The sequence below is a fragment of the Haliaeetus leucocephalus genome, unplaced genomic scaffold (assembly GCF_000737465.1).
Source record: "Haliaeetus leucocephalus isolate CR32 unplaced genomic scaffold, Haliaeetus_leucocephalus-4.0 Scaffold566, whole genome shotgun sequence".
NCBI lineage: Eukaryota > Metazoa > Chordata > Aves > Accipitriformes > Accipitridae > Haliaeetus > Haliaeetus leucocephalus.
In genome coordinates, this window is record NW_010973002.1 from 2795140 (window position 1) to 2821802 (window position 26663).

General features: G+C 38.7%; 1 protein-coding gene across 2 annotated transcripts; it reads right to left on the minus strand.

The window, feature by feature from the left end:
* Nucleotides 1–1802: 1802 nt before the first annotated feature.
* On the minus strand, nt 1803–26657 carry KLHL7 (kelch-like family member 7). Of its 2 annotated transcripts, XM_010577610.1 has the most exons (12): nt 26561–26649; nt 24583–24697; nt 21696–21798; nt 20691–20784; nt 19373–19497; nt 17368–17543; nt 14518–14692; nt 12920–13062; nt 7411–7651; nt 4246–4447; nt 3864–3961; nt 1803–2216 (listed from the first exon to the last, which is right to left on the minus strand). In XM_010577610.1, the coding sequence occupies exons 2-12, from the start codon at nt 24598–24600 to the stop codon at nt 1933–1935; spliced, it is 1659 nt and encodes a 552-aa protein (XP_010575912.1). In that variant the 5' UTR covers nt 24601–24697; nt 26561–26649; the 3' UTR covers nt 1803–1932. The 2 variants fall into 2 exon arrangements, with proteins under 2 accessions (XP_010575912.1, XP_010575911.1); XM_010577609.1 differs by lacking the exon at nt 24583–24697 and having other exon boundaries at nt 26561–26657.
* Nucleotides 26658–26663: the final 6 nt, after the last annotated feature.

A 26663-nucleotide genomic window follows, 5' to 3' on the forward strand; every position in this document is an offset into this window, starting at 1 on the left:
AGGCTGCCCGGCGGCGAGCATCGCGACGCGGCCCCTCTCCGCAAAGGCCGAGCCCTCACGGAGCGGCGCACAGCCCGGCCGCCGGGAGAGGGCGGCCGGCGCGGCCGTATTCCCGGACAAGCTACTTCTCGCAAGTCCTTTCCTTCTTCGTCCTTAGACCTTTTGCAGTAGCTTAAAAGGAATTATTAACCCCTCGGAAATAAAGTTAGAAGAAGGTGCTTCACAGTTCTGAAAGCAGATTAAAAAGGAAAAAGAAAAAAAAAAAATCAAACGGCCTGTACAACCCAAGACGTGCACAGTTCGCTCCAGTATTTTAGAACTGAGGATCGGAGACACCAGCGAGACGTTTGTTTCACAGCTCAGGAAAAGGGAAAGGCAAGTGGGAACAGGAAAAAAAAGTTCCGTAGCATTCACTTACTACTGAATAAAGAACTGAGTTGCCAGAACCACTGTTAAGCCTGTGACTGCATCTACAACTTTCTGTACATGCGGAGTTGTCACGATGAGGAAGAAAACCAGGAGGAAGTCTACAAAGCAGCACTGACTTTGAAAACTGGAATTTATACTACTTAGGAGAACTTAGAGGGATCTTCAGAAATAAAACAGACTAAAAATCCACACCACCAGCGATGCATAAGGTACAGGTAGGCAAGCACCAACTTTAAGTCAACTCAGTAGTCTCTTAGAAACAGATCTAGAAAAAATTAGCAAGTTAGAAGAGGGGTGACAAAATTAGGATGAAGATACTAATAAACTAGCATGGGAGCGGGACAGATGTACAGACATTTCTTGTATAGTTCTCTGGAAGTTGGAAGATGTACACAGAATTGACACCAATAGCTTGACAAGCTGAACTTCTACACTGGAAGAAATTTACTATCATGGCAGCTGGAAACATTTACAGAGCTATATGCTTATAAACCAGAGATTAATAACCATGTGCAACTTTAGAAGACTTCTATAAAGTATCTTTAATGACTTGGTTCATGCCATCTTAAAAACAGTCATTTTCAAGAAGAAAATCAATACATTTGTTGTATTGACTTTGCTTTCCCATTCCTAGTCCCATCTTTGCTAATGGTTTGGCATCCACAGTACGTACAGTCTGATGCCTGGGAAAATATATTGAAAATTAATCCCAAGTTTCCAACTTGCTAATTATAGTGCACAATTATTGTGGACTTCCCCCACCATCCCCCTACCTCAGTATAATAAAAAAAAAAAGTCTTTCTCTGAAAGCTCCCCAAAACGCCAAAGATGTCATTAGCAAAGTGTTTCTCTAGTCTATATATATGGCCTGTCTAACTTTAAAAATTGGTACACAGTCATGCAAGTGATGGAAGAAAGTCACTGGAAGAGGGCAGCTATCACGATCTAGAGAGCTGTATAACCTGTCCCCATTCACCATGGGAATCTTTATTACACTGCTGTCCGTGGTCTTTCCTGAGGAAAAATCTTCACTGCATCCTAGTAAGATTTCTGCAGGTAAGTATAAATGAGAAAAGTTTTTGCTCATATTTCTCATGACCCAAGCTGCATTTACTCACCTTTATTAAATGAAGAATCTCTGCCACTGAGCTTGGTAAAGTGTCATTTAACCAGAAATCTTATCTTCATCAAATGCTTTCAGTTCTAAATAATTGGATTTGGTCTATTTTTGACAAGGCCACACACAGAGTCCTTTTAAAGGAAGATGCCATATGATCTCAGCTAGGTAAATGGATTCTCAAAACACATCCCCATCTCTTAAAACAGACAAGAAAATGGGCATGACAAAAATCCATGTTGTACAATATGCTGTATATACAAAGACTGCATCTCAGGTTTTCCTATTACTCAGTTTAACAAGATTCAGTAAAACATGGAAGCAAAGCACCGATAGCCATCTTTCCCCAAGTCCTTGAAGAATGTCTCAGCATCTCCTACAGGTCTTCAGGTCTCTAAAGTTTCTTCATTTGCCCCACAAGTGTCTACAACACAGATTAAACAACTTGTCACTGGGAAAGCACGGACTTTGGAGTTGGCTATCCACTTGTCTGTTTCAGTATTATATTCAAGAATGTGCCCTAATCGACCAACACCCTGAAAACCAGCCAGGACATAGACTATAGATCCCACAGCAGCACACTTCACTGTTACACCTTTCCATGGCATTGGAGACACCATCTTCCATTCATTCATCTTGATATCGTAATATTCTACATTATCAAGGCCACCTACAAAGCAATGAGATAGATAACTGCTTATTACATTATACCATATGGACTGAACTAGAGCATACAAATGCTTCATTAAACAGTCTTTATTTTCAAGGTTTAGATTAAACCACAAACCCTAGAGTAAAATAAAAAATTGTGAAAAAAAGCCACAGGTTTCTAATTTAGTGTTTTACCCTTTTATAAATACAGAAACAGAGAAAAGTAAAAAAGGAGACTGAAAGCGAGATGTGTTCTAACAAATTTCACATTATATGCTTTCTAGAGATTCCAGTGTGTTACTTCATGAACAGAAGAACTAATAATGCCAAATTTCTCATGGATTTGTGGCTAGTGACTAAACTCAGGAATCCATGAAACTTGCCTATGGTGAGGACATTTTATTCTAGGGGAGTCACCAGTACCTTTACCTAAATTGGTCATTTACTGATAGAGGATGTCTGTCTTCATTATGATATTAAAATAATTGAAGTTTAAAAGGGCCAAGGGAATCGAAAGTTATTAGAGAAGAATAGATTTTGTGACTAAGATTTGCTTCTTTAGGAAATAGGCTACTAATTACGCTTTACAATATCTACAAACATCCTGTTATCCCTATTTAACAATTTTAATAGGAGTCACACAGTTTTCACTTCCAGTCCTGAATTATTAGATCTGAGAAATTAAGAAACCTTACATAATGTTAAGAGATATGAATATTTCACCCCAGACATAACTCTTCCCCATTACATTACAATAAGAACAATTAATCAGTCAGGCTACAGAATATGAACAGTAAAAGAATACTTTAACTTATTGGTTCAATAATACACACTTCTAAAATGAGCGGCGAATACATTAACATTTTGCAAAATGGCAGCCCTGGCTATAACTGATGGATACAATGTTTGTGCAACAAATGCATCTACTGGTATTTTTCCATTAGAAATCAATCATGCTGGAATAGGTTTAGTAGCTAATTAAAATACAAGCTATATTCTAAAATAGCATTAATCTGAAATCAGATGTTCCAATTACCATAGTGATTAATAAACCACATAGCTGAGAATTTTCTATTTTGAAAAGCACTGTGTAATTAAAATTCAGTTCTCCTGGGAAATAAACTATTATTGTTCTAGTTTTAAAGACAAGGAGATAGGCAGATCATAAATGACCTGCCCATGATAGTAAGTCATATTTCAAAACTAGGGCAGTCAAAAAAAGTTCACTTTTTCACCACTTTAAAATAGCTGACTTGCTTTAAGTCTTTAGATTGAAGTTCCTAAAATAGTGGGTACACCTTTACCTGTCTCTCAAAAGGATGCCAAAAACTCTCAAAATACATAATGAATAACTAAAAAAAAATAAAAAAATTTCTCTTTTCTCAGATGACTGGTTTAGCCATATTAACTACTGTAGAACTGGGCTACAGTATGGGTGCATATCTGAATTTGACAGTACTGTCATTAGTAAAAAAGTTTGAAAAATACAATACAGTGAAGTACAGAGGTGAAAAAAGGAAGCCACAATGATGTGACAACAGGACATGTTTTATGGTACTGCTCAAAGTTTTTCAGCTGAACAGAGTAGAATGAATTCTTTGTAAAAGAAAAAAGGCCCCTGTGAAACCTTGTGTGACCAGCTAGAGAATTAATAGAATTAAAGTACCTAAGCCATTTTGTCCACCCACAGCAAATATTTTGTCCTTTACAAACACTAGCCCATGATTCTTCCTGGCTTCAATCATTGGACACAGCTCAGTCCACCTGGGGAAAAAGAAAACCAAACAAAACAGGAAAACTCACTATTTAGTTCCTAGAAAATAAGTAGAAAATATGTAAATAAAACCTAGCATTAGGAAAATGAAATATGGAAGAAAGCTGCTTAAGAAAAACTGCCTTTTAAGTAAAACTACAAATAATGGATTTATTACTGCTTAACTCAGGAAAATTCCTTACCACACACAATTCTTCCTATCCATCTACAGCTATTTACAGACCGAGCAAAGCCACAAGTGACCAAAAATAATCAGAATTGATACAATACTTACGTTTCGGTGGCTGGATCATAAACTTCACAGGAATTTAACACTCTTCCAGAAACATTGTTTCCCAAGCTTCCTCCACATACATAAATGAGACCATTTGCCTCTACCATTCCATGGCTGCATCGCTGAGTCAGCATGCTGGGCTTTGTGTGCCAGCTTTCTGTTCTCGTGTCATAGCATTCAAATAAATACAGTGCAGAATTTCCTTAAAAAAATAGAAACCCACCAAAGTGGCATTAATTTTTATGGTTGTCTTTCAAGAGAAGAGTCTAACAGTAATTATCAAATTGATGCTTTATTTGTTAGTTGAAAAGGGAAAGCTGCTTTCCCACCTCCAAAAGCAGAACTAACCAACTTGAAACTTGAGACTATTCAGAAAGTACATACTTGTAATTCTTTTGACTCTTTTGTTCCAAAAGATGCAAGTAAGTTTATAAAATTGCTATTTATGTTTAAAATAAAAAAAAACAAATTATGAGATTTTTTTTTTATAGGGGAGGAATAAACACTGAACAGAGATGTATATAAGTTACCAATCATATTGTCATCATCTCATGCTACTCTTACTACTTGGAAGTATATTGAACTTTCAGATGTGAAGATGAAACCAGCTTTGTAAACTTAATACAGGTTCACAAGTCTTTTTCCTCTAAGCAATGCGACTTGCCCAATTCCCAGAATACTTGTTGCCTTTGGAATTAGATAGCTTGATTATGTCATAACATACTCCTGAATTATTAGCAACCACAAGACAGCTACCCCTCACCATTTTACTTTCTTCCTGGGGACTGGCAGATACTTATTTTCTGGAAGTGCAAGGTCTGTATATTCCTCCCTCAAGGGCCAATAAAACTATTACTGAAATCAAAAGCAATTTTTCTGATGAAGATAGATGAGAGCTTAAAGACTTGTGCTCAGGTAACTAGCTGAACCATAGCCAAAGCAGAGAAGGCTAGATACAACTTTCTCAGAAAAGAACCAGGATCCTTCTCTCCTTTGTTGCAACAGGTATATTCACCTAGAATAGTTAAAGGTGCCTTTTCTTATGCCTCTTTTTCCTTGGCTTTCTACTTCTAAAAATTAAATGTGTTGCACTAGCAGCACTCACTACCAGCTGGGGATTTGAAACCTCAATACATTTCCAGACCCAAAATGCAGGAGCAGACTTCTATAACCTGTGCATTTGTTTACTCCTACCATGTAATTCTCAGTGTCACAAAGAACTGTATAGAGTGGGGCATATTTTTTCCTTGGTGTAAATAGACATTCTTATTGCTTTGAAGTTGTAGAAATTCTCATCCATGGGAAATACATCAGAACTGTCTTTAATGTCTTTTTTTAAAAAGGTAAAATCTTCCATTTTCAGTATGCTGTCAGTATAATGTTAAATATTTTTCCTCTACCTAAATATAGTGGAAGAATTTAGTATGTTTAGCTTTCAAACTCTCCTAGCTATTGCAAATAAAACAGTACTCCAAAAACGGGAAACGAGCCCCATTTTTCTGTAATGGACTGGCACAGTAATTTGTTTTCCAAACTCTTCAATCAATGCAAAAAGCATGCAATCTTTAGATTTCTCTACAGCTAAACACATTGCAGCGTTTTCTCCGATTAACGGTTTCACACAATTGCCTGCTTCAAATTAGAAAATACTAGATTCAGGATAGACAGACTTTTCTAAACAAGCAGTGTTGACTGGATTCCAAAGAAGAAAAAAGTACAGGCAAAGTAAACCCCATTATTAATTTTTAGCTTTTACTATTCTGTCTTGAATATTTATGGAAAGCAAAGTGAAACTGTGCAGTATTGTGAAGGTAGGTTTAAAAGAAAACTCCTGAATTAAAATGTCCATTACAGTTGTATTAACTAATTACAATGTATTAGAAAATAAAATATACAACCAAAGTTTGTATCATAGTCCCTCGTGAACTGACATGTGGGAAACTAGGAAGAGTCACAAGATTTTTTAGTGTTCCAATTTTCACAATGCAGCCTTAGTTAAGCCTATTTCAAGTAATGGGAGAGGTGCCATTTCACATTTACCACACTAGGTGGCGGCTAGAAACTGTCTAATCTGCTGCTACATTAGACCTCTTAAAATTTTATTTTAGAAGTCAGATAACATTACCTAAATGTCACAACATCCCATTAAGTGACTTATCAATGTTAAGCACCGATTATGACCTTTTTTTTCTCTGCTCACCTCACCTCTGCAGCAAGGCAGAACTCAAAAGGATCTACTTGGAAATTTCTCCCGGGCCTTAGGGTTTGGTGTTTCGGGATTTTTTTTTTTTCCTTTTTTTCTTTTTTTTTTCCCCCCAGAACACAGCTTTTTTTAAAGCTCTATATTTTTATGGATATAGCATACCTATATTCCAACTTTTGGTTTGTTTATGATGTATCAGATTTAGACAAAGTAAATTTTACAATGTTGCTGTAACACTGTAAGTCACCCACTAGGTTTATTGGGGAGAAAAAAACCCCAATGGTTTTTTGTTTTTGTTTTTGTTTTTTTTACTATGATGAATAATAACATCTAAAGAAAAGTAGTATTTGTCCATTTACTGAAGCAAACCAACAGAATAACAAACTAACAAAAGATAACTTCTGTCATTTGACAGAAATATCGGACAATTTCCTTTACAGGGCCAGGTATGATTTTACCACCAAAAGCAGTAGTTTCAAAAGCTTGTTTTCCACCCCTCCTCCCACCCCCCTTTTAAAAAACCTCATTAGGCCCAACATATGTTGTATACAAGAAATGCCATTGTCAAAATGCAGCTATTCTGGCCATGCATTGCAGAGAATTTTAAACCACACGAGTTCTGTGGATTTATAGAAGTTAGCTAAGAGCAGAGTGGGACTCCCAAAATATATTTTCTTGTCCCTAGTTAACTCTTAAGAGTTGCAGTGTACTTTATGTTCTAGTTAATGTAAATATTAATCATTTCAATCCACTCAATCATTTTAAAAAACACAACAGAAAGAGGTTGTTGGATCATGGGGAGGATAAAATCCTAAATACGGGAAAATAAACTCATTAGGCTAACATGGCAACGTGCAGTTTCTTTTCAACAGAGTCATGCAAAAACCAGAAAAATTTCCAGGTATCTTTCTTTGTGCTTTTTTTTTTTTTTTGGTTTGGTTTAAAGATTTTTAGTGTCTTACCCACTTCTGAACCACCAGATGTATAAATTTTGCCCTCAGCAGCACAGGCTGCAAGGCTATCTCGAGGTGTTGGAGGTCCTAGCTTGGAATACCAGCTATCCTTCACCACATTGTAGCAGTCCATTCGCTTTATAGGGAAGAGCTGGGAACCACCCAAAATATAAACTACGTTGTCCCAGAAGACACAAGCTGCATCCCTGCGCTTTTCAAAGGGACATCGGATGTCTGTCCAGCTGTAATCCTGCATTACAAAGAACAGGTAATGTCTAATAGATTATAACACTTACCTGCACAGCGAGTGTTTTTCAAACAGAGCTTTTCATAGAGATTTAGATATGGTCAGTTTTAAAGTTCCTTTTCAAAACAAACATGAATACTGTTTATTGAAGAATACTCCTCAGGCGTACTCTTGAAAAAATTCTCTTAGACATAGACATAGTTAGCTGCAATGAACCATGACATTATGAATTTCTATTTCCTCATTCCCTGTGTGCACCCAGTACAGATTCCCTGAAAAACAGATTTATTTTTTTTCCAACAGAATTGACCTCCTGCTGCTGTCATGTCAGAAACAACGCATATGATCAATAAAGTAGGATTGCATTTTCTTTTATAGGAATGGAAAAAGACATCTTACATATAGTAACAGATTCTTTCTAAAAAAAAAATAATACAGAATGTACCAAACAAAGGCGATGGAAAAAGGAGAAGATAATATCCAAATTGACAAGCAACTCAGTTAAAAAGCTCTGATACATACTTTATTACCATGACAACTAGAAGCTTATTTACAGAATTTACAAAACACAAATGATCTATAGCTATCCACAGTTGATAGCATGAGAAATAGAGTAATGCTCCATCACAAATACTGGCAGTTGTGTTGCCTAGAAACTGATTTTGCATGGATTGGCAAAACCAGCGAGTATCAAATATGGGCAGTAACACTACCCAAAGCCTTAAGAACACCAAACTCAGCAACTGATGGCAGACCAGGATAGCATACAGCACAAGAAACACTTCTTGAGTAATAGCATCTCACATATTCCATGAGCACAGCTTGTATCCTATACTGAACCAGAAAGTACGGGACCTTAACTGTTATCTGTGCCACCTCAGGATGGTCTAGCTCAACCTGCTGAATGACCTTCACTGTAATGGTTCACACAAGACGTTACATCATTACATTTTCTTAGCAAGGACATACTTCAAACACCTTGATCAATGAGGAAGAACAGCGACTCCTACATGGGGGTTCAAAGAAAGAGAGGCAGAGCATGTTATAGTCCAAAACATCTTACAATCTTTTCTTGTAGCATCCCCCATATCAAGAAGAGCTGGCAGGTGCATGTGGCCCTTTATGGTGAGAAACAGGTCCTGGGGCATCCTAGAAAGGAAAGCCATACTACAGCATGGCAAAATAAATAGCTGCATAAATCTTAAGAAAATGTCTTAGCGCATTGTGCAAGATCAACATATTTTCAAGCTCAGACTTCTGGCACTTTTACAAAAAATCCTGTTTTTCTTCACTGTTACGAAGGGCTGTGATCTGACCCACTTTTATGGCTTCAGTTCATAGCTACCATTTCATCCTCACCTTTATCAAATGAAAAGCCATAACCTGAGCATACTCAGCAGTATTCTCTTTCAGCAGGAGGCAATTTAGGTCATTCTCTTGTAATGCTCTTCAGTGCTAGTCTGCACCACATAGAATTGATTTCAATTTACGCATTTTACACATTTAAGAATTATGCAGAAGAGTTGCTTTATGCCATAATCAAGATCCACACAGCCCTGGGCAGTGGCAAGCCTCATTTTTGAGAGGCTGAGTAGGGAAAGAAAGACCAAGATAGGTATATGGTGACACTTTCCCTGCTGATCTTTGTTTTCAACAAATTGTGATGCAGGACACCAGATGCAGAAGCTGTATCTTTGTATTTTATAGTTTTTGAAAGGCTTTTTTCTTTCATGAATTTTTTTAATCACTCACTAAAACTATCTGAACTCCTAGCAACCACAAGACCCTGTGACAGGAATGGCACATGTAATTATGGGCCACCTGAGAAGTACCTCATTTTGTTTAAGAGTTTTCACTCATTTTCAGTTGATACCTCCTCTTCCAAGTTTGTCAGGGAAAACAGCAGACATGCCTAATATGGACAACCTCCCCACTAATAGCTTATTGACTACAGCTCCATCTCCTCATAAAAGGCATGCTGGTTCCCTTAATCATCAAGAAATAGTGATGCCAGGCACCTGTTACTTTTTACTTGGCATTGTTGGATTTTGCACTGTTAAAAATTTAAAACTGCCAGCTATTTCTGGTCACTAGAGACAGCAATTTCAAAAGAATAAACATATCGCTGCCTCAAAAATCCCACAAAGTCATGTATACATTTTTAGCAAGAATTCATAAAATGAAACAAAAAGTATTTTATTCCTGACTTGGGGGGGGGGAGCTTTTTTTAAATATTCTGTGGAAAATTCAACAAGAAAATGCTTCCCACCACCATTAATAGGACATCTAGGATTTCTAGTAGTGTTCTGAAAACAAACATTTCTACTCAAAATAGTGCCAGATTGCTCCACAAGTTTGATGCCTGTCTGCATCTGTCCTGTTGCATCATTTTGCTCTCTTGATGAAGTACGTGCATCAATAGAAATATCAGTTACAATGCAACAAAGACAACAAATACAGACTTAAGGTAATACTGCTAACAGTCTCAACATACAACACACAGTATCCAATCCATTCTTATTTAAAGAACCCTTTTTGACAACAAGGAAGTGAAGATCAACATAATTTTGCATGCGAAGCAATCAGTGAAAATTAAAATTTTTTGCACTGGTTTTAGTGTTAGAATTTGAAATTTATATCGCAACTGAGAAAATATTTTCAGCAGAAATGTAACCTTTGTTTTGAACTGTTTCTTTAGCTGACATAAGAATTTAATTAAATTATTGAATTTAATTAAAATCAAAAGTGAAGGTCTAGGTCACTATTCAATCAGTTCAACAGACAACAAACAAAATTTCAATTCTTTCCCAAGGTCCTAACCTTGCGAAAGTACATACACAACCTTAAATCTCTGCTCTGTGACTCTCCCATCATCATTTGATGAGACTAATTAAAATGAGTTAAATGTGATCTAGTCTTTGCAGCATTGGAGCCTTACATCCCACACCTATTTTGCATGCACACAATGCTAATCCAACAGGGGTTCTGGATCCTTGGTTTGTTGCATTTAAGAAGCTACTGTCACAGTTAATTAAAGATCAAAGTCAGATACTCAGGCAAAACATCCAGAAAAGGACCTTTAAATAGCTTAGAGTTGGAAATGACGTAAAGTAAAAGCTATTCAACGAGACATGACAGGCTAGCTAAGAAGAATACCCAAGAAAGCATATAAGCACTGGGAAAACATTCAAGGAGGACATGCTTGTTAGAATGAAGATCTCCAATTACCCACTTTTTTCCTTCTCCTTCCCTGTGCCCCACCCCTCCCCCCATTAATCCACATGCAAGGCCATAAAGCTTGATTAAGAGGCAGTTCTGCAAGACTTCTTCCAAACTTAATTCTTTTTTGGTGTTACACCTGGACAAATAGTCTATGAAAAAAAATGAGCTATTTTATCCTATGCTTTATGTAGGCTTATATAGATATGACTTTTTGTCCACAAAACAGATTTCTTTGTAATATTATAGTTTAGGTCTGACTGAAGATCACCTAACTACATAAATTTCTATTTAGTTTTAAATCTTTGCCTGTCACTCCCACTCAGCATGCACTGAGATCATTATTTTTCAAACAAAATTAATGTTTCAGAAAATACATGGTGACAACTGGGGGTGGTGGTGTTATATTAGTTTATAAAGAGCAATGAAGCAACAACCCCCATCTTTTGAGTTCTGACCACCATTGACATTAGGCACTTACAGAATTCAACCTATCAGTTAGGTTGGTAAAGAGACCACATGCATGCTATGCTGATAATACCATTGCCAGTTAATGACTGGGACAGTAGGTCTCAAAGGTACTTTAGATCCTGCCTAAAATCAGCTTTGTTCCAACATAAGTAACTAGAGATTAAGAGAAAGAAACTTTGATCTGATTTCCTTCAAATAAAAGAAAGGTCAGAGCATATTGGGTGAATTACAACTTGTTAAGATGCCAAAACCAAATAACTGTTTGAAAAGGAAGAATGCCCTGATCAAAGGTTTCCCCAACTCAGACCTTGGAAAGGAAAGAATTATCTGCTCCATTCCCTTCATCTCCTCACCCCCAGTTGGAGTACCGCTTTCTTACTTGAGTATGTATACAAAGGAAAAAGGTGGTCATTATTCAGGAATTTGGAATCACCAATAAAAATACATATTAAATGTCTCTCAAACTAAGTCAGCAAAGCTGATAGGTTTTTCTCCAGACTTGAGTGGTGCTCAAAGTAGCTTCAATTTTATCTTACATAAGGGAATGTGAGCAATGAGTTCAAAACACATCCCAAGGGCTCATTCATTCTGAATTAGATTTGGCAGAGCTCGCATTGACTATAAAGTTCACACAGATAACACACAAAACTGTTTGAAATTATAACAAGCATTTAATATGCTGAGTTAGAACAACCAGAATTTCTGCAACAAAATATTACATGTATGTGATCTCATAACTTAGAGAGCCCTGATGTTTACGTAGCAACTTTTTTTGTATTACTGCATGTGCTTGCCTAGTAAAACAGAGTATGGATAATCCTTTTGCATGCAGCTGATGTTTCTAGACCATCTAGTCTGCATAGCTGAAATATACACCATTCCTGTGGCTTGATTTTATTCAGGAAACATGGAAACAAACTTCAGGCAAAGCTTGCTTGCTCTAAATTGGCCATCTCTAAGTTTTTTATTGTAGAAACTCACTCTTTTCCACTTACAGAATACTTGGCTCCCAATTCTTCTCCTTACATACTCTTGAGAACTAACAAGATTGTGAACCATCGGAATTTCAAAGTGGTTACGTATTTATAATAAATGCACCGAAAAACCATCTTGCACTCTAAAACTGGGTTCTACACTAACATACAAGCCAATAATTTAATATGTGCTAAAAGAGATTGCTTTGAGTTATTCTCTGAACATATACATGCATGCACATGCATACAGACTTTCATATATTCCTAACCGTTTGCTTGATGTTTTGGTGACCTTTTATTTAGTTCCAGCTGTGGGATGCACATACCAATCAATTCTCAACTCAGATGGATTTATCAGAACTCCGTATCTAATATTGCCAATAAACAAACACGTAATCATTCTATTAAAAATGAAGTATTACATCTAGGTACATAGATTTGGAAATACCTATTAAACATACTCTTCCAACTGCATACCCAAGAGGCAGGGAATACATCCTTCCTAATACCATTTTGTAGATCACTATGTCTTAGTTAATATCATCAGCAAATAAAACAAGTAAGATTACAAACAGTGAATCTTAATGCATTCTGAGGTAACGATTACCTTTGGATTAAAATATCTGCAGGACTGGGGCTGTGAGCCTCCAAACAGAGCAATGCGATAATCATGTTTTTTTCTTCTTGGCCGCGTACCTTCCACTAACTCTTCTCTGTCTTCTGGGGAAAGCAGATGGTATCGCATCCCACCTGGAAGGACAACAACAACTGTTGCAGATCCAGTGTAGCTCATACATGGAAAGGGAGGCTTCAGAGGCAGGGATAGGGAGGAGTGGAAAGAGAGGGAAGATGGGAAAACCAAGTTTCCACATTACACCTATACAGCTTTGATTTAAAGGGAAGAACACACAGCAGCACATGAGGATGGGAGCATACATCCAGATTTACACCCTATTTCAAATTGCCTACTCTGTTTGAAAACAGCACATGGTTACAGACTCACATTATATATCAATTGATCAATCAGCTCATTTAGCCAATATTAACAAGCAACTAAGTTTGTTGCATTGAAACGGGCAAAAGGAAGCAAACCCAAAGAAAAGCAATAGCAGAACTGGGAGCCTAAAGAGGACAACACTAACATTAAAAGAAGGGACTTGAATGCAATAAGGAGTTAACCATGCCTGCCTCCTCACCACCCCAATTTCTGATTAATAAGGAAGGCATCTCTAGCACATTGTACCTCATGAAAACCCATCACTTTTGTTCTTAGCTTGACAGTGCAAAGTATTAGTTACAATTGGTGTAAGAAAATAAGCATTCTCTTAAGAAACATTCCAAAGAATGCAAAAATACTAGTGACATTACAATCCACTAAAACCAGACAAAAAAAAAATCCTTATTTCTTAAACAAATGCACCCAACTCCATGTGATACAAGAAGTATGACTGAGATGTCAATGGTCAGCAAATACTTACCAACATATAGCTTAATTTGAATCTTGTTCATTGAGACTGAAGGAAAACAGTCATGTACCATTTTTTAGATCTACACTAAAATGAAGCCAACTAGTTAACTGCTACTGAAATTTAAAAAATTTCTTTCCAGAATATTTATCAACATCTAGGCTTTTCTTTCTTACATAACAATTTCACAAGTGGTGTCTAAAAACAAAAGGGAAGCTTGTTCCCCATCTCATCTGCACCTTCACAATGCAACTGTCTGTAGGCTGAATGGTCAGTATATATTAGAGAAAAAAATAGCGCAACATATGCTTAACATTCTGATTTGCTTAGGGAAGCTTTATAATATTGAAAATTTTGACATAAAATATTTCTTTTGTTAATTCACATACAAACATGAACAACACTGAAGTTACTAGCCAGTCCCAAAGGCACACTAACACTTCCAATTACCCTAACGACTCATTGACAAAATCTCCATTCCATTACTTGTCATGGAGTTTGTGTCATTTGCTAGGAGAATAGAAATAAAAGTCACACTCTAACATAAGATGGGTTTTATTTATGTGCTAATCTGCTAATCCAATTTCAACTAAACACAGCATCCTAAAGGGAACACAGTCAGATGAATTTAATGTGAAAGCGTTGTCAGAGCACTTTAAAGCAAACAATTTTCAAAAATTCCACAGCATTTGTTTTAATTATACAGAAGATTAAAAATTTCAGCTAGAGGTCAACTTACTGATCACCATTTTAAGGCATTCTGGATTATCCTGAATAAGTGGTTCAGCCTGAACTGTTTTACTTAAGAAGTTCTTTGATATAAGAGGAAATCGGACTTTAGCAAGAATATCAACCATGTACGGCTGGCGATTTGGCTCATCATACTTCAGCCATCTGACTGCTGCATCATAAACCTTAAACAAGAGAGAAGGAAAGAAAAGGATAAGGTACATCACCACACAGTAAGACAAATAACTAAACCTTAATGCTCCAAATTGATTCTTCTGCCTGTTGGAGGTTAATTTACAGTAACATTTTAGTATGTAGGGATCTATCACCATCTTCCAAAAAAAACCCCAAAACCACCACCAAAAGCCCTCAAAAGACAATGCTCAGATGAGAAGTAAAACAAATGCAAAACCACAGAATAAAACCTATCTACAAACTTAACCCCCCCCCTTCCGCTATTTAACTTTTTTCTCCTCCAAACAGGAAGCATGAATCTGCATGAATCACATTTATGTGAGTAACCCCTGTACCAGCTTAAGTCTAATATGCATAGAGTTCCATGCTGTAACACAGGTAATACTTGTCCAGAAATGCTGAAATAGCTTCTACTTGATATAGTCTCCTGAGCTGACGAACTGCTTCTGTTACCAAATGATAGTGCTGGGGATCTAAATATATTGCTATTGTTGTGTGTCTTAGGGGACCATTTAAATTAAAGTTTTTAGCTGCAGACTACCATAAATTTACCATTCAGAGAGCCTCCTCTCTACCTCCTCTTGACAGGAAAAGATAAAGGGTTTTCTTAGGGGGCAGGGACAACAGAACAGGGAAGGTAACAAAGAAATCTGCTCTATTTATGATTGTCCTCTGGGTCAGGAAGGAATGAAATGAAAATCCAGTATTATCTATGTACTAAGATACTTCCATGCTGCTCTCAGACATAGCAAGCTTATCTACTATGCTGCCACTTCAGAGTCAGCACTAACTTCATTACCAGTGATAGTACAGCCAATACCTACTCCTGTAGCTGAAACTGATCAGTGATCAGTGGTGAGTGACCGAGGTATAATGTGGAAAGACATTTAATGGCAGAATTAGTTATTCAGACAGACTGCTAAACCACCTCAGCTACAATTCTGCAAAATGACCAGGGAGCAAGGGAGAGTAAAGAAATAAAAAATACTTAAGGCTCAATTCCATCAGCTAAGGAAATTCAACAGAATGACTGGGACAGAAACATTGTATCCCTTCATCAACAGAAACATTACTTGCACAAAGGAAAAACAGGACAGCTAGTAATTACAGCTACATTCCTTTTTTTGATAAATGTAAATATGCTTTACGCCAATACAAAAGTTAGAGTATAATGTCAACTTTCTAGCAGCAACTCCTGAGAAATAAGATTCCTATAGTATCACTGGCAAACTTCTCTAGTTTCATGCTGCACACTGCCACTTTCCCAAAGGAATTTTAATGATGCCATGCTGCCTACACAAAATTTCTACCACTGCTGCCAAGTTAAAGTGTGCCATCCTACCTTACCAACAAAACTTCAAGAATGTAAATTCCAAAGTGTCATTTTGGCTGCAAGCCAAACACCACTTCCAGCTTTGAGGATGTTACACTGTGACCTGACCTTTTCCCAGCAGGTGGGAAGAATGTTGAACTGTGATGTAACTCATATTTATACTTGTAACTAGCCAACTATCATATTCAATCACCTGATACTATCCCCCACACATTCTTATTTTCATTGAAGCTTTTTACTGCAACAGATACATTGAAGAGAACACATTAATTCTGTGAAAGCTAAGCTTCAAAGTCAGGAAAACATCTGCTTCTATCTAAGTGGATACTCATACCACCTTGGCTATGAGATCCCTCTGTTGCACTTTGAAGGTATGCGTCAACTCCTGACGACATACCCAAACAAACTCGTTACCTAGTTCAAGCAGCAGAACAGCATAGCTAGAAAGGCACAACTTCAGTTTGTTTTCAACAGATTTGACTGAGAAGCTACAAGAAGTACCCAGCAGCTACAAGAAGTACCCATACAACCATCCTGCAAACACCTCTTTGGGCTACAGTGCAGACACCTGTACTCTTCCTATTTTCCTGCAGTAGGAAGAACAAGCTAGCAAACAAGCATTCAGGGCTGTGCTATAAAAGCTGAATCAACCTTTCCAAATGGGACAACTGTGAATGAGATTTCTACCACAGGTTACAACTTTTAACTGAGTGAAACTCCAGGCTCCTTTCAGCCACCTAAATTGCGTCCACTCCCTAAATAAGGGCTTTCCATCAATCCATCACTCAATGCATCTAGTTTTCAGTGTTTTGTTCATCTTGCTTCCAAGTCCCTCAGTTCCCCAAGCTTAACTTGGGTATGCATACATTTCCATCAGAAGTAACTCCTCTCTGAAATGGGCTGAGACCATACTCAGGTAGAGACATGCAGTTTGCTTACCACTTTGAAGTAGTTCACCTTCACCAATAGCACATGAACCCCAATCTAGGAGCAACCACTATATATCAAACTTAATTCAGCTCATGCACTATGGAATCAGAAGCCCTATAGCTACCTCGATAAAGGAAACTGTTTTGCTTACTCCCTTTATGACTTCTTTTTTCCTAGTTTGCTGAAACAACACATATAATAACCACATTTGAAATGTAAATATTCATTAATATTTGGGTTTGACCAAGCTAGGATGCACCTTTCTTTCTACAATTTAGCAAGCACTATGCACATTGTATACTGTAGGAACATCAGAAGTGAGATACTTTAAACCAGCTCTTGATTAAAAAAAAAATATAGTGAAGTTCAATGCTCTTAGCTGTTATAAAACAGGGATCTCACCTGGTCTTCTGCCCTCACTGTCAATGTATCTTGGTTCAAGAGATGTGTCACACGCTTAACATCAAGCTGAAGAAACTCATCTGTCTTGTAAACTTCAGTGAAATGCTGATGGATAAAGTCATCTGCAGTGGCTTTCAGTTCTGGACAGTCTAGGCATTCTGCTAACACACTTATACCTATGAAGGAAAAATTAAGAAAAAAACCCTTTCAAATTGGAACTGCAATTACCTTTAATATATTAAAATAGAATAAAATTACTGTAATTTCAGCGATACTTGCAACCCCAGTTTATTACCATGCCTTTTTTTTTTTTAAACACATTCTGTCGTAACTTATCTGCAACGCAAGGCAAACTAAGATAAGCACAAGCTGCTGATCCCTATCCCTACTGAACTAATTGGAGAGTCAGACCTGCACCACTTGCTGTATTAACTCTCTCTCCAGCACTATTTCCTGTTTTCCCCCTTACGAAGCAGATAACAGTACCATAACCAGGTCTGAGCCATATCACAATAACAAAGCCTAACCAGAACAGCTTGAGAAACCAGATCCAGGTTTTGACTTCCCCTGATCTGCTCATGCAGCATCAGTCACCAACTAAGCCCAAATTCCTCCAAGAGTCACAGTGAACTGAGACTTTTCTACACAGGTAGCACAGTCAGCTGCAGACCAACACAAAAAAGTCAAGCTGATGCTGCTGCAAGGGCAGAAGGTTGGCATAAAGCTATAAATAGCAACTGCTACTGAGAAGCACCATTTCCAACCTTCCCATTAGAAACCAGGTAAGCACAGAGCTTTTCAGCAGCAACTTTTGCTCATCATGCTACAGTCTTCCTTCTCCTATGGAGATGGCAAGTGGGGCAGAAGCAACTCATCAACCCACAGGCTGCAACTAGCCTGAGCTTCTCCAAGTAGTAAAATGCACACTGGAAGGATAAAATCCAAGTGTATGATGTCTTGACAAAATTTCAAGAGATTCAAAGTAAGCCATGGTTTCTTTCAAATACATTTTTTAATAAAAAAAAAAAAAGAACTGTGGTCTTGCCTATGAGTCTGCACAGAACACATTTCAACTTGTAAACAATGCCTAGAGGAAAAATTGATTCAATCTTTATCTACCTTTTTGCTGTAAATTAGCAACAAAGCATGCAAGTGTTGGAGACCATAATTAATTTTCTAGTTAACAAAAAACACAGAGAAGGGAATATGCCTCAAAGCAAGCATATAGTTGCATTTTCCTTAGAAGGTAATGTCTTTCTTCCAGCAGCTATTTCAGAGCCACAGCTGTACTGCACCAAAGTGTCAGTTGAATCATTATAATTCAAATACTCTGCAAAGCATTTCTATTGATACTATAAACATCTATAACATAATTGAGATGTTACTACAAGAATTACATGACAAATCAATAAGAAACCCTATAAACAACTTAATCTTTAATCTCTGATTAAACAAAGTGCACCAAATCTTAAGCGTGAAAAAGCATTTAGTTCTACTTGTTGTTTACCTTTTCTGTAACACCAAGTTCACATTAGGGCTACAGAACTTATTAAATATCAAACTTGCCAAGATGACATTCATGGATTTCTGTCAAAATTAAGAGCAACTAAAACCAAAAGTAACCTAAAGTTATCCTGTTCATACTTTCAGAAGACATGCTAGTTTTGTAGAAATTATAACTCTGTCAAATTCTGTCTCCAAGTACAGTAACAACAACTGAAAGCTCTACCTTACTAAACAGCTGAGGTTCTCTAACAAACAAGAAACTCCAGGGTGCTGTCAAGCTGGGATGAGACCTAGCACAGTCAGTGGGCCCTGATACTGGCAAGACAACTGCCAGATTGTTTTGTCTACAGCAAGGGACAACAGTTCAGGTTCAGAGAAAAATTATTTTTACATGCCTGGATTTAGCCAAATATTACTGTCTGTTAGACAATACTGTCTATTTTTCAGGAACAGCAAAGTTAAAAACTAAACAGTAAATGTAAGTTTGCATTTCTCTTACCAAGACAATTGGAAGCATCAACTTGTTCTTTTAAAAAGTCCACACACATTTTTTTCACAGGTTCAATTTGATATTGGTTTGCTGCATCTAGTAAAGACTGGACATTATTGCTGTTAACTGAGATTCTGCAAAACAGAAGGTGTAAAATTAGCATCACTAAAATTACCTACTTTGTTGTAGTAAAAAAAAAAAAAAGGCAACTTACACCAATTCACATAAATAGCAAAATTATTTCCTTGCTATTTACCCAAGAATCTTTCACACGCAGTCTGAAGACACAAACTCCCTTCATGATCTTTCCAAATTGCTTTCACTTGTTCTACGTTACTGAGGAAGGGCAAAGAGTAACCAGTCCTGGATTCTGAAGAGCAAGCCTTTAACACAGGCCCTCTGCAGTACCATACCATTGCTTTGACTTGTGTGATTAGCCACTTTCACAAAACAGAAAACGAACAGAACCTTTTTTCTGACAGTCTCCTACTCCCAAACAGGCATCAGCAAAATCTGTCTAAACTCATTGTCGAGACTGCTCTGGCTGATTTGCCTAGAGTGTACGAGCAGAACAAGCAGTTTGGCAGTGTTTCAAGAGAAGGTACAGAACCCACAGACAAGGGCTTGGGCACCAGGGGAGGCAACCATATGGCTGGCATGCTGACACTGACTATCTCTCACCACTGATGGAGTATACAACAAGATTCCTCTCAAAGAAAGGAGAAAGCCTTCCTAAGGGGAATTAATCCCATTGGTACATAGATGAAAGGCCTACCACTCATCCGTCATGAGAGCTGATTAAGGAGTACTGTTTACAATCCTAGTCATCTGCATAAGTTGTGTTTAAAAAAACAAAACAAAAAACCCAAACACACACATAGACAACTTAAGATAGGAGGGAAATGCTGTTCACAGAACAGTTATCCATCCTGCCTGGCCTGAGATGACAGTGCAACTCCTGGAAATGGTTCTGTGTGATAGCTACCATGGCCAGAAAGAGAAATCCTACTGATATCAATAAGGGCCTGAATTTCAGAATAATGGGAAATATAATTTGACTCCAACACTGAACTCAAAAGCTTGAAGTGCTTTTAATTGCCTTCTGGAGACAACTACCCCTCTCTTTAGTCTGTAGGGCTTCCTACTGATTAAATAAAAAGGAAAAGGGAAGAAGGATAGAAGGTCTAGTCATATCAGGCTTTAAACAAAGTAAAGAATTGTAATGGCTAACAAAACCGATGACTCACAAAAGCATTATTTTAAGATTTTATCATTTACAATTGGCAGGCTTCCTAAAAGAAGTGTCAGCTTTAAATAACAAAACTACCTTGCAGTATAAGCAAACTCCACAAGCTGTTCAATAATGTCAGGTTCTGCATCTTTTAGCTCCACTTCAAAGGACTTTGATTCAAGCATATTTGCTGCAAATAGATTAAAATACAAACTACATCAATACTCTAGTTATTGTACATTTTGCAAACAGTAGAAAATACAGTGATTATACAAGGTGGGAACCTGCTAAAAACTGTACACAGTTGGTTGCTGTTTTCCCAGGATTACTAGTGCAAGTCAGGAAAGAAAGGGGGCAGTGGGACAAACAAGGTAACTGGTGTGTGTGCATGCTTGTATTATGTAAATTAATGTAAATTATGACAAACTGTATTAAATAGAAAAGGTCATAGATGCTGTTGACTGCAGTGCACACTGCCAAGTTAGCATTACCAAAAACAGGAAGCACATGCTGCACTGTCAGAAGCTATTTTCACATTCAAGCTGGTAACAATAGAGACAGCTCTGAGCTGCCCCCATCTAGACACAGCACTGTAAGTCTGCCCACAGACAGTTACAAACTGACCATTGGAAGGCATGGTTATTTTACTTCTACTCAACTTTAATGTGTTTTATAGCACAGTAATTTTACAATTCATGGGTAAGGCATACGAAAGTAAGAGAGATACTACATAACTGGATTTGTAAAGATAGTGTAAATAGAAGAATATTTACACTTCTACATATAAAACGGGCTTTCAGAAGTGTCTAATGGCTGGAAGCAGTGGGGCAGACAGATTCTGTCATGGGAGTAAAAACTGCCCATTTTCAGATTAAGGGAGGGAGACCAACTCTAATACAGAGTATAGGCTCCAATTAATAAGAGCGCTTACATATGAAGTAACACTTGACTTGGTCAAAAGAGAGTTAAAGGGAAAATGAAGGGAAGGTGAGCAGAGATGAATGGAAGAAGGACACAAAATGGTGAAACCTTCACTTATACTTAGCCACAAGTCTAACAGGAGCATCATGAAAGCTTATAATCAATTTTGAAAAGACTTACTAGTAAACATCAAGTTAAAAAAATGACTGGCTGAAGCAAGCACAACACGGTGAGCTGGGATCTTTCTTTCTTGAACCATAAGAATGACATCACATAGAGTTTTCTAAATCAGAGGAAAAAACAAACAAAAATGCAAAGATCACCATTTTCAAAAATCCTTCAACAATATTTCTTTAAAAACAGCTTAAGGAAATTCATCGCTTTTCTTAATCCACACAACTCAAGAGTATTATGTAATAAAAAGATATTCTGAAAGTCAAAGTTCAGTTCAGTAACTTGGAGAACTAGCAAAGTTCAGATTACCCATGAACTTGTACTTTAAGGATGGTCACAAATAACATATGAACCCTGATTACAAAGTTTTTCCTGTGGCATTTACATCAGCCTCCAATAATGTAGGCTCTGCAGCATCTAGCAGGGGCTGCATTTATATTACACTCTTTTCACCCATCAGTGGCTCTCTTCTCTACTCAGCTGTCAATTCTCAAAAAAAGTCAAAGGAACCTTGTATCTGAAGGCTGCCATCATATTGCCCAACCAGAGTGAAAGTGATGAACAAGTTCAAAGCATTCAATGGAACATTTTTAAGAAAATGTATCCCAAAAATAACACTTCTATGGAAGGGTTTGACTGGCCACACCTGATGAGCAACTAAATAGCTTCCAGAAAAAAAATTATTTCTCATTTGCTTGCTATTTGTTTGTAAGCAGTTAGTTTCTCCCCTACACGTGAACTGTCATGCACTAGAAGGAGAAAGGACAGTGACAGAACTTAAAGTTGTCAGGAGACATGAGAGGAGAGGATTAAGGTAAAACCACATAATTTTAATAGATTCTCAAATAGTATCCTTTCTAAGAACATATTGACTGAAATAAATGCACACCATACTACAGTTAATTATAACATCCTCTTTATTAAGAAAGAAAAACTGAGCAGCATTGCTTCCTAAAAACAGGAATTCATTTTCGACTACTACCTTAAGTTCATGGACCTACTTTCAAAAACATCTACCTACATTCATCCCAGTACTAACCCCAGAAAAGAGCATTTCTACTGTAGGAAGCATATACTTGCCTAGAACCGTGTGAGAATGTTTTCCACATACAGACAATATTACCTAGGGCACACCTCACAAGGCTGATAATCCATATATGCAGCCTCTTCAAATAAACCTATTTGTTAGTTTCTTGAAGGAAAGGACACTCAGAAGCACACACTGGACAAAATATAAATAATACATTTTGAAAAAATATTTTAATTAGAAGTTAGATGAGGGAGTGATATACAGCCTTGTTTGTACATCTGTAGCTTTAAACCATTTAGGATTGAAACAACAAAAAACAGAGACCATTTGAGAAAAGTTTCAGAGGAAAACCTTTAAAGCTGAAATTCCTAGCACATCTGGTTCAAAACAAGTGTCGGAAACTAGCAGTACAAGATACCATAAAATCCTGTGGCCAAGCTTTGCTAAGACCTGCAACTGTTGCTTGAACTCCACACTGCATTTCTAAGATACATTTAGTGCCTCAGTTCAGGATCTGAAGCACCTTGGATATTCTAAGGCCCCTCTGGGTACAGGAAGAAATATTTGTCAACCAAAATAGACCATCATTTTAATTTCTTTCCCTGGGATGTTTCTGAGTGTGACTGTTTGTATTGGCTTTGTGTGGCAAGGTTTTGGTAGTGGGGGTGGCTTCTGTGAGCAGCTGCTGGAAGCTTCCCCTGTGTCCCATGGAGCCAATATCAGCCGGCTCTAAGATGGACTCACTGCCAGCCAAGGCCAAGCCAATCAGCGATAGTGGTAGCGCCTCTGTGATAACATTTTTAAGAAGGAAAAAAGTTGTGGGACAGACAGAAACAGCAGCTGGAGACAGGAGCAAGAACACGTAAGAGAAACAACCCTGCAGACACCAAGGTCAGTGAAGAAGGAGGTGCTGGAGCAGAGATTCCCCTGCAGCCCGTGGGGAAGACCATGGTGAGGCAGGTTGTCCCCCTGCAGTCCATGGAGGTCCACGGTGGAGCAGATCTCCACCTGCAGCCCGGGGAGGACCCCACGCCGGAGCAGGTGGGTTCCCGAAGGAGGCTGTGACCCCGTGGGAACCCCACGCTGGAGCAGGCTCCTGGCAGGACCTGCAGATCTGTGGAGAGAGGAGCCCACAGAGCAGGTTTTCTAGCAGGACTTGCGACCCCGTGGGGGACCCATACTGGAGCAGTGTGCTCCTGAAGGACTGCACACCTTGGAAGGGACCCATGCTGGAGCAGTTCATGATGAACTGCAGCCCGTGGGAAGGACCCACATTGGAGAAGTTCATGGAGGACTGTCTCCCATGTGAGGGACCCCATGCTGGAGCAGGGGAAGCGTGTGAGGAGTCCTGCCCCTGAGGAGGATGAAGCAGCAGAGATCACATGTAATGAACTGACCATATACCCCGTTCCCCATCCCCCTGCACCGCTGGGCAGGGTAGGTAGAGAATCTGGGAGTGAAGTTGTGCCCGGGAAGAAGGGAGGGGTGGAGGGAAGGTGTTCTGAGATTTGGGTTTATTTCTCATTACCCTACTCTGGTTGATTGGTAATAGAGTTAATTTTCCCCAAGCTGAGTCTGTTTTGCCCATGACAGTAATTGGTGAGTGATCTCTCCTGTCCTTATCTCGACCCACGAGCCCTTTGTTATATTTTCTCTCCCCTGTCCAGGTGAGGAGAGGGGAGTGATAGAACAGCTTTGGTGGGCACCTGGCGTTCAGCCAGGGTCAACCCATCACACTGTTCCATTTCAAATAATGCTCTTCTGAGGATTTCTGTTAATTCTTTCCTGAAGGACCCAATGGTGTCACCGAGTCACCTCAATGAGGCAACAGATGACTGGCATTACATCAATGAAAAGACACACCCAAGCGTGAGCTTGCATTAGGCCACTTCATCTTCCAAACAGGTTCAGCAACACCTTGGCAACTCTGTCCCAGCTTCATTCTCAATTACTTCAGTCTTGGCTGACCTCCACTCAGCTGCAAAGTTGCAACAAAGGATTTATGCACATACTGTCAAATAGCTCTGTAAAACCTGCAAAGACGTGGGCCATCTCATGTTGGAGATGAGCAGGAAGTCCTCCATGCGCTAAACATAGTTGCCCCCAACATCTTACCAGTACTAAGTGCAGGCGTGTCTCTGAACTCTGAACTCCCATACTCATGGAGGCTGCCTTTAGATCCCAGCTCACACAAGCAGCTTCTTTAAAATTAGATGTACTTTCCAATCAGCCCATTTTCCTAAAGCATTAAACTAATGCATTTAAATAGCTAGCGCTCCACATGCACACTGCTATTTCCATCACAGGAAATTTTAAACTCATATTTAGGTTTTATAACCACAGCATAGTTCTTGACTTGTCAAAACACAAGAAGAAACAGCTGCCTGTAAGTCCTCTTAAACTTTGGGACAACTCATCAGCTGAAGTAGTACATTTTCCTCTGGCTCCTGCTGACTTCCTGATTTTATCCTATATAATCACACCTCCACCTCCCCCCCCACTAACAGTTAACCTCCTCTTACAAAGAACTCCCAAAAGAACCATGAGTGTCATGAACTATGCAAGAATTTCTGGAGCCATCAGCACTGGGTGGGGTATGCAAAGCCACCCTCTGAGGTCAGATTAGAATTTTCCAGGAAACTCTGACAGCAGGCAAAAATTCAGAGTTGCACCTCCCCGGGCTCAACAGATTTTGAAATTTGAATCAGAATTACACACAAATTTCACAGCACTTAATCCTGATCGTCTCTCTCCCTGTTAAGAGTAATTCCTAACTAGATGCAAGTTGGCACCCTACTATACTGAAAGATGAGGTACTTACGCAGAACAACAATACGGTGCCACATAGTGGATAGTGACATGGTAAAGCACTGTGATTTCCCTGTGCTAGGGGCTGTACATACACCTAAGGGAGAGCAATATTTCCTCTATCTACTTACAAAGCATAACAGCATCTCGCATCCCCTTGTCAACAATGACAGAGGTATGAGCGAAGCAGTGATGAGCCAACTTACGAACTCAGCTACACCTTGGAATACATTTACCCAATTAGAACAGAAACAAAGCCTGCATTGAAAAAGTAGATCATAGGCTTTAAGTCTCAACTGTACTACCTGAAGTCATTGAAACCAATTTGGTTTTTCATACATAGGAGCTTAGTTGCATTGAGTGGTTTATGCAGACAACACAAGTGATTGTGTATTACTGAGAGAAGAAGAGGGCTGAAGTGCTAGAGAAAATCAGAATCAGCACTCTGGCATCCCTTGGTAAGCCAGGACCCAGCCTGCTGACGAACACAGCATTAAAAGCTAGACTGAGACTTTGTCAAGACTAACACTGGGAGACAAGCAACTAAGCGCTACAAGATATACAACACACAACAGTGCCAAGTATGAAGCCCCCAAATGTTCTTGTACAGCTGGCTTCAGAGTCAGCTTTAATTCTGGCTCCACATCGCTGTTGTTAAATGAACCATACTACCACAATCAAGCCAGCTCCTCCTCCGAGGAGAAAGATTTCTTCATATGCAAGGAGTTACAGGGATCATCTTCCTGCTCTCATACCAGAGGTTTAAGCTTTTTTTAAAAAAAAAATTTTTTTAAAAATCAGCATTTCTTTCAGTTTGGACAGCTCAGCTGAAATACACTTGTATAATTCTGATTTTGGTTACCAGCCTGGCTCTACTGGTAACCACAAGAGCCATCTTTAACAGCCACCAGACTCCTGGCCTAGGAGGCTGACCAGCCCAAGAGGTCAGAATTTGTGCGGGTGAGGCCACCAGCCCCCAGGCAGCCCCAGGCCCCGCCGGCCCGGGGGGAAGCCGCCGCCGCCGCCGCCGTACCTGCTTGCGCATGGTGTTCATCACCCCCATGAAGCTCGCCAGCAGCTTCGCCTCCTCGCGGGCGGCGAGCTTCTTCTCCGTCTTCTTCTTGCTGCTCTTCTCC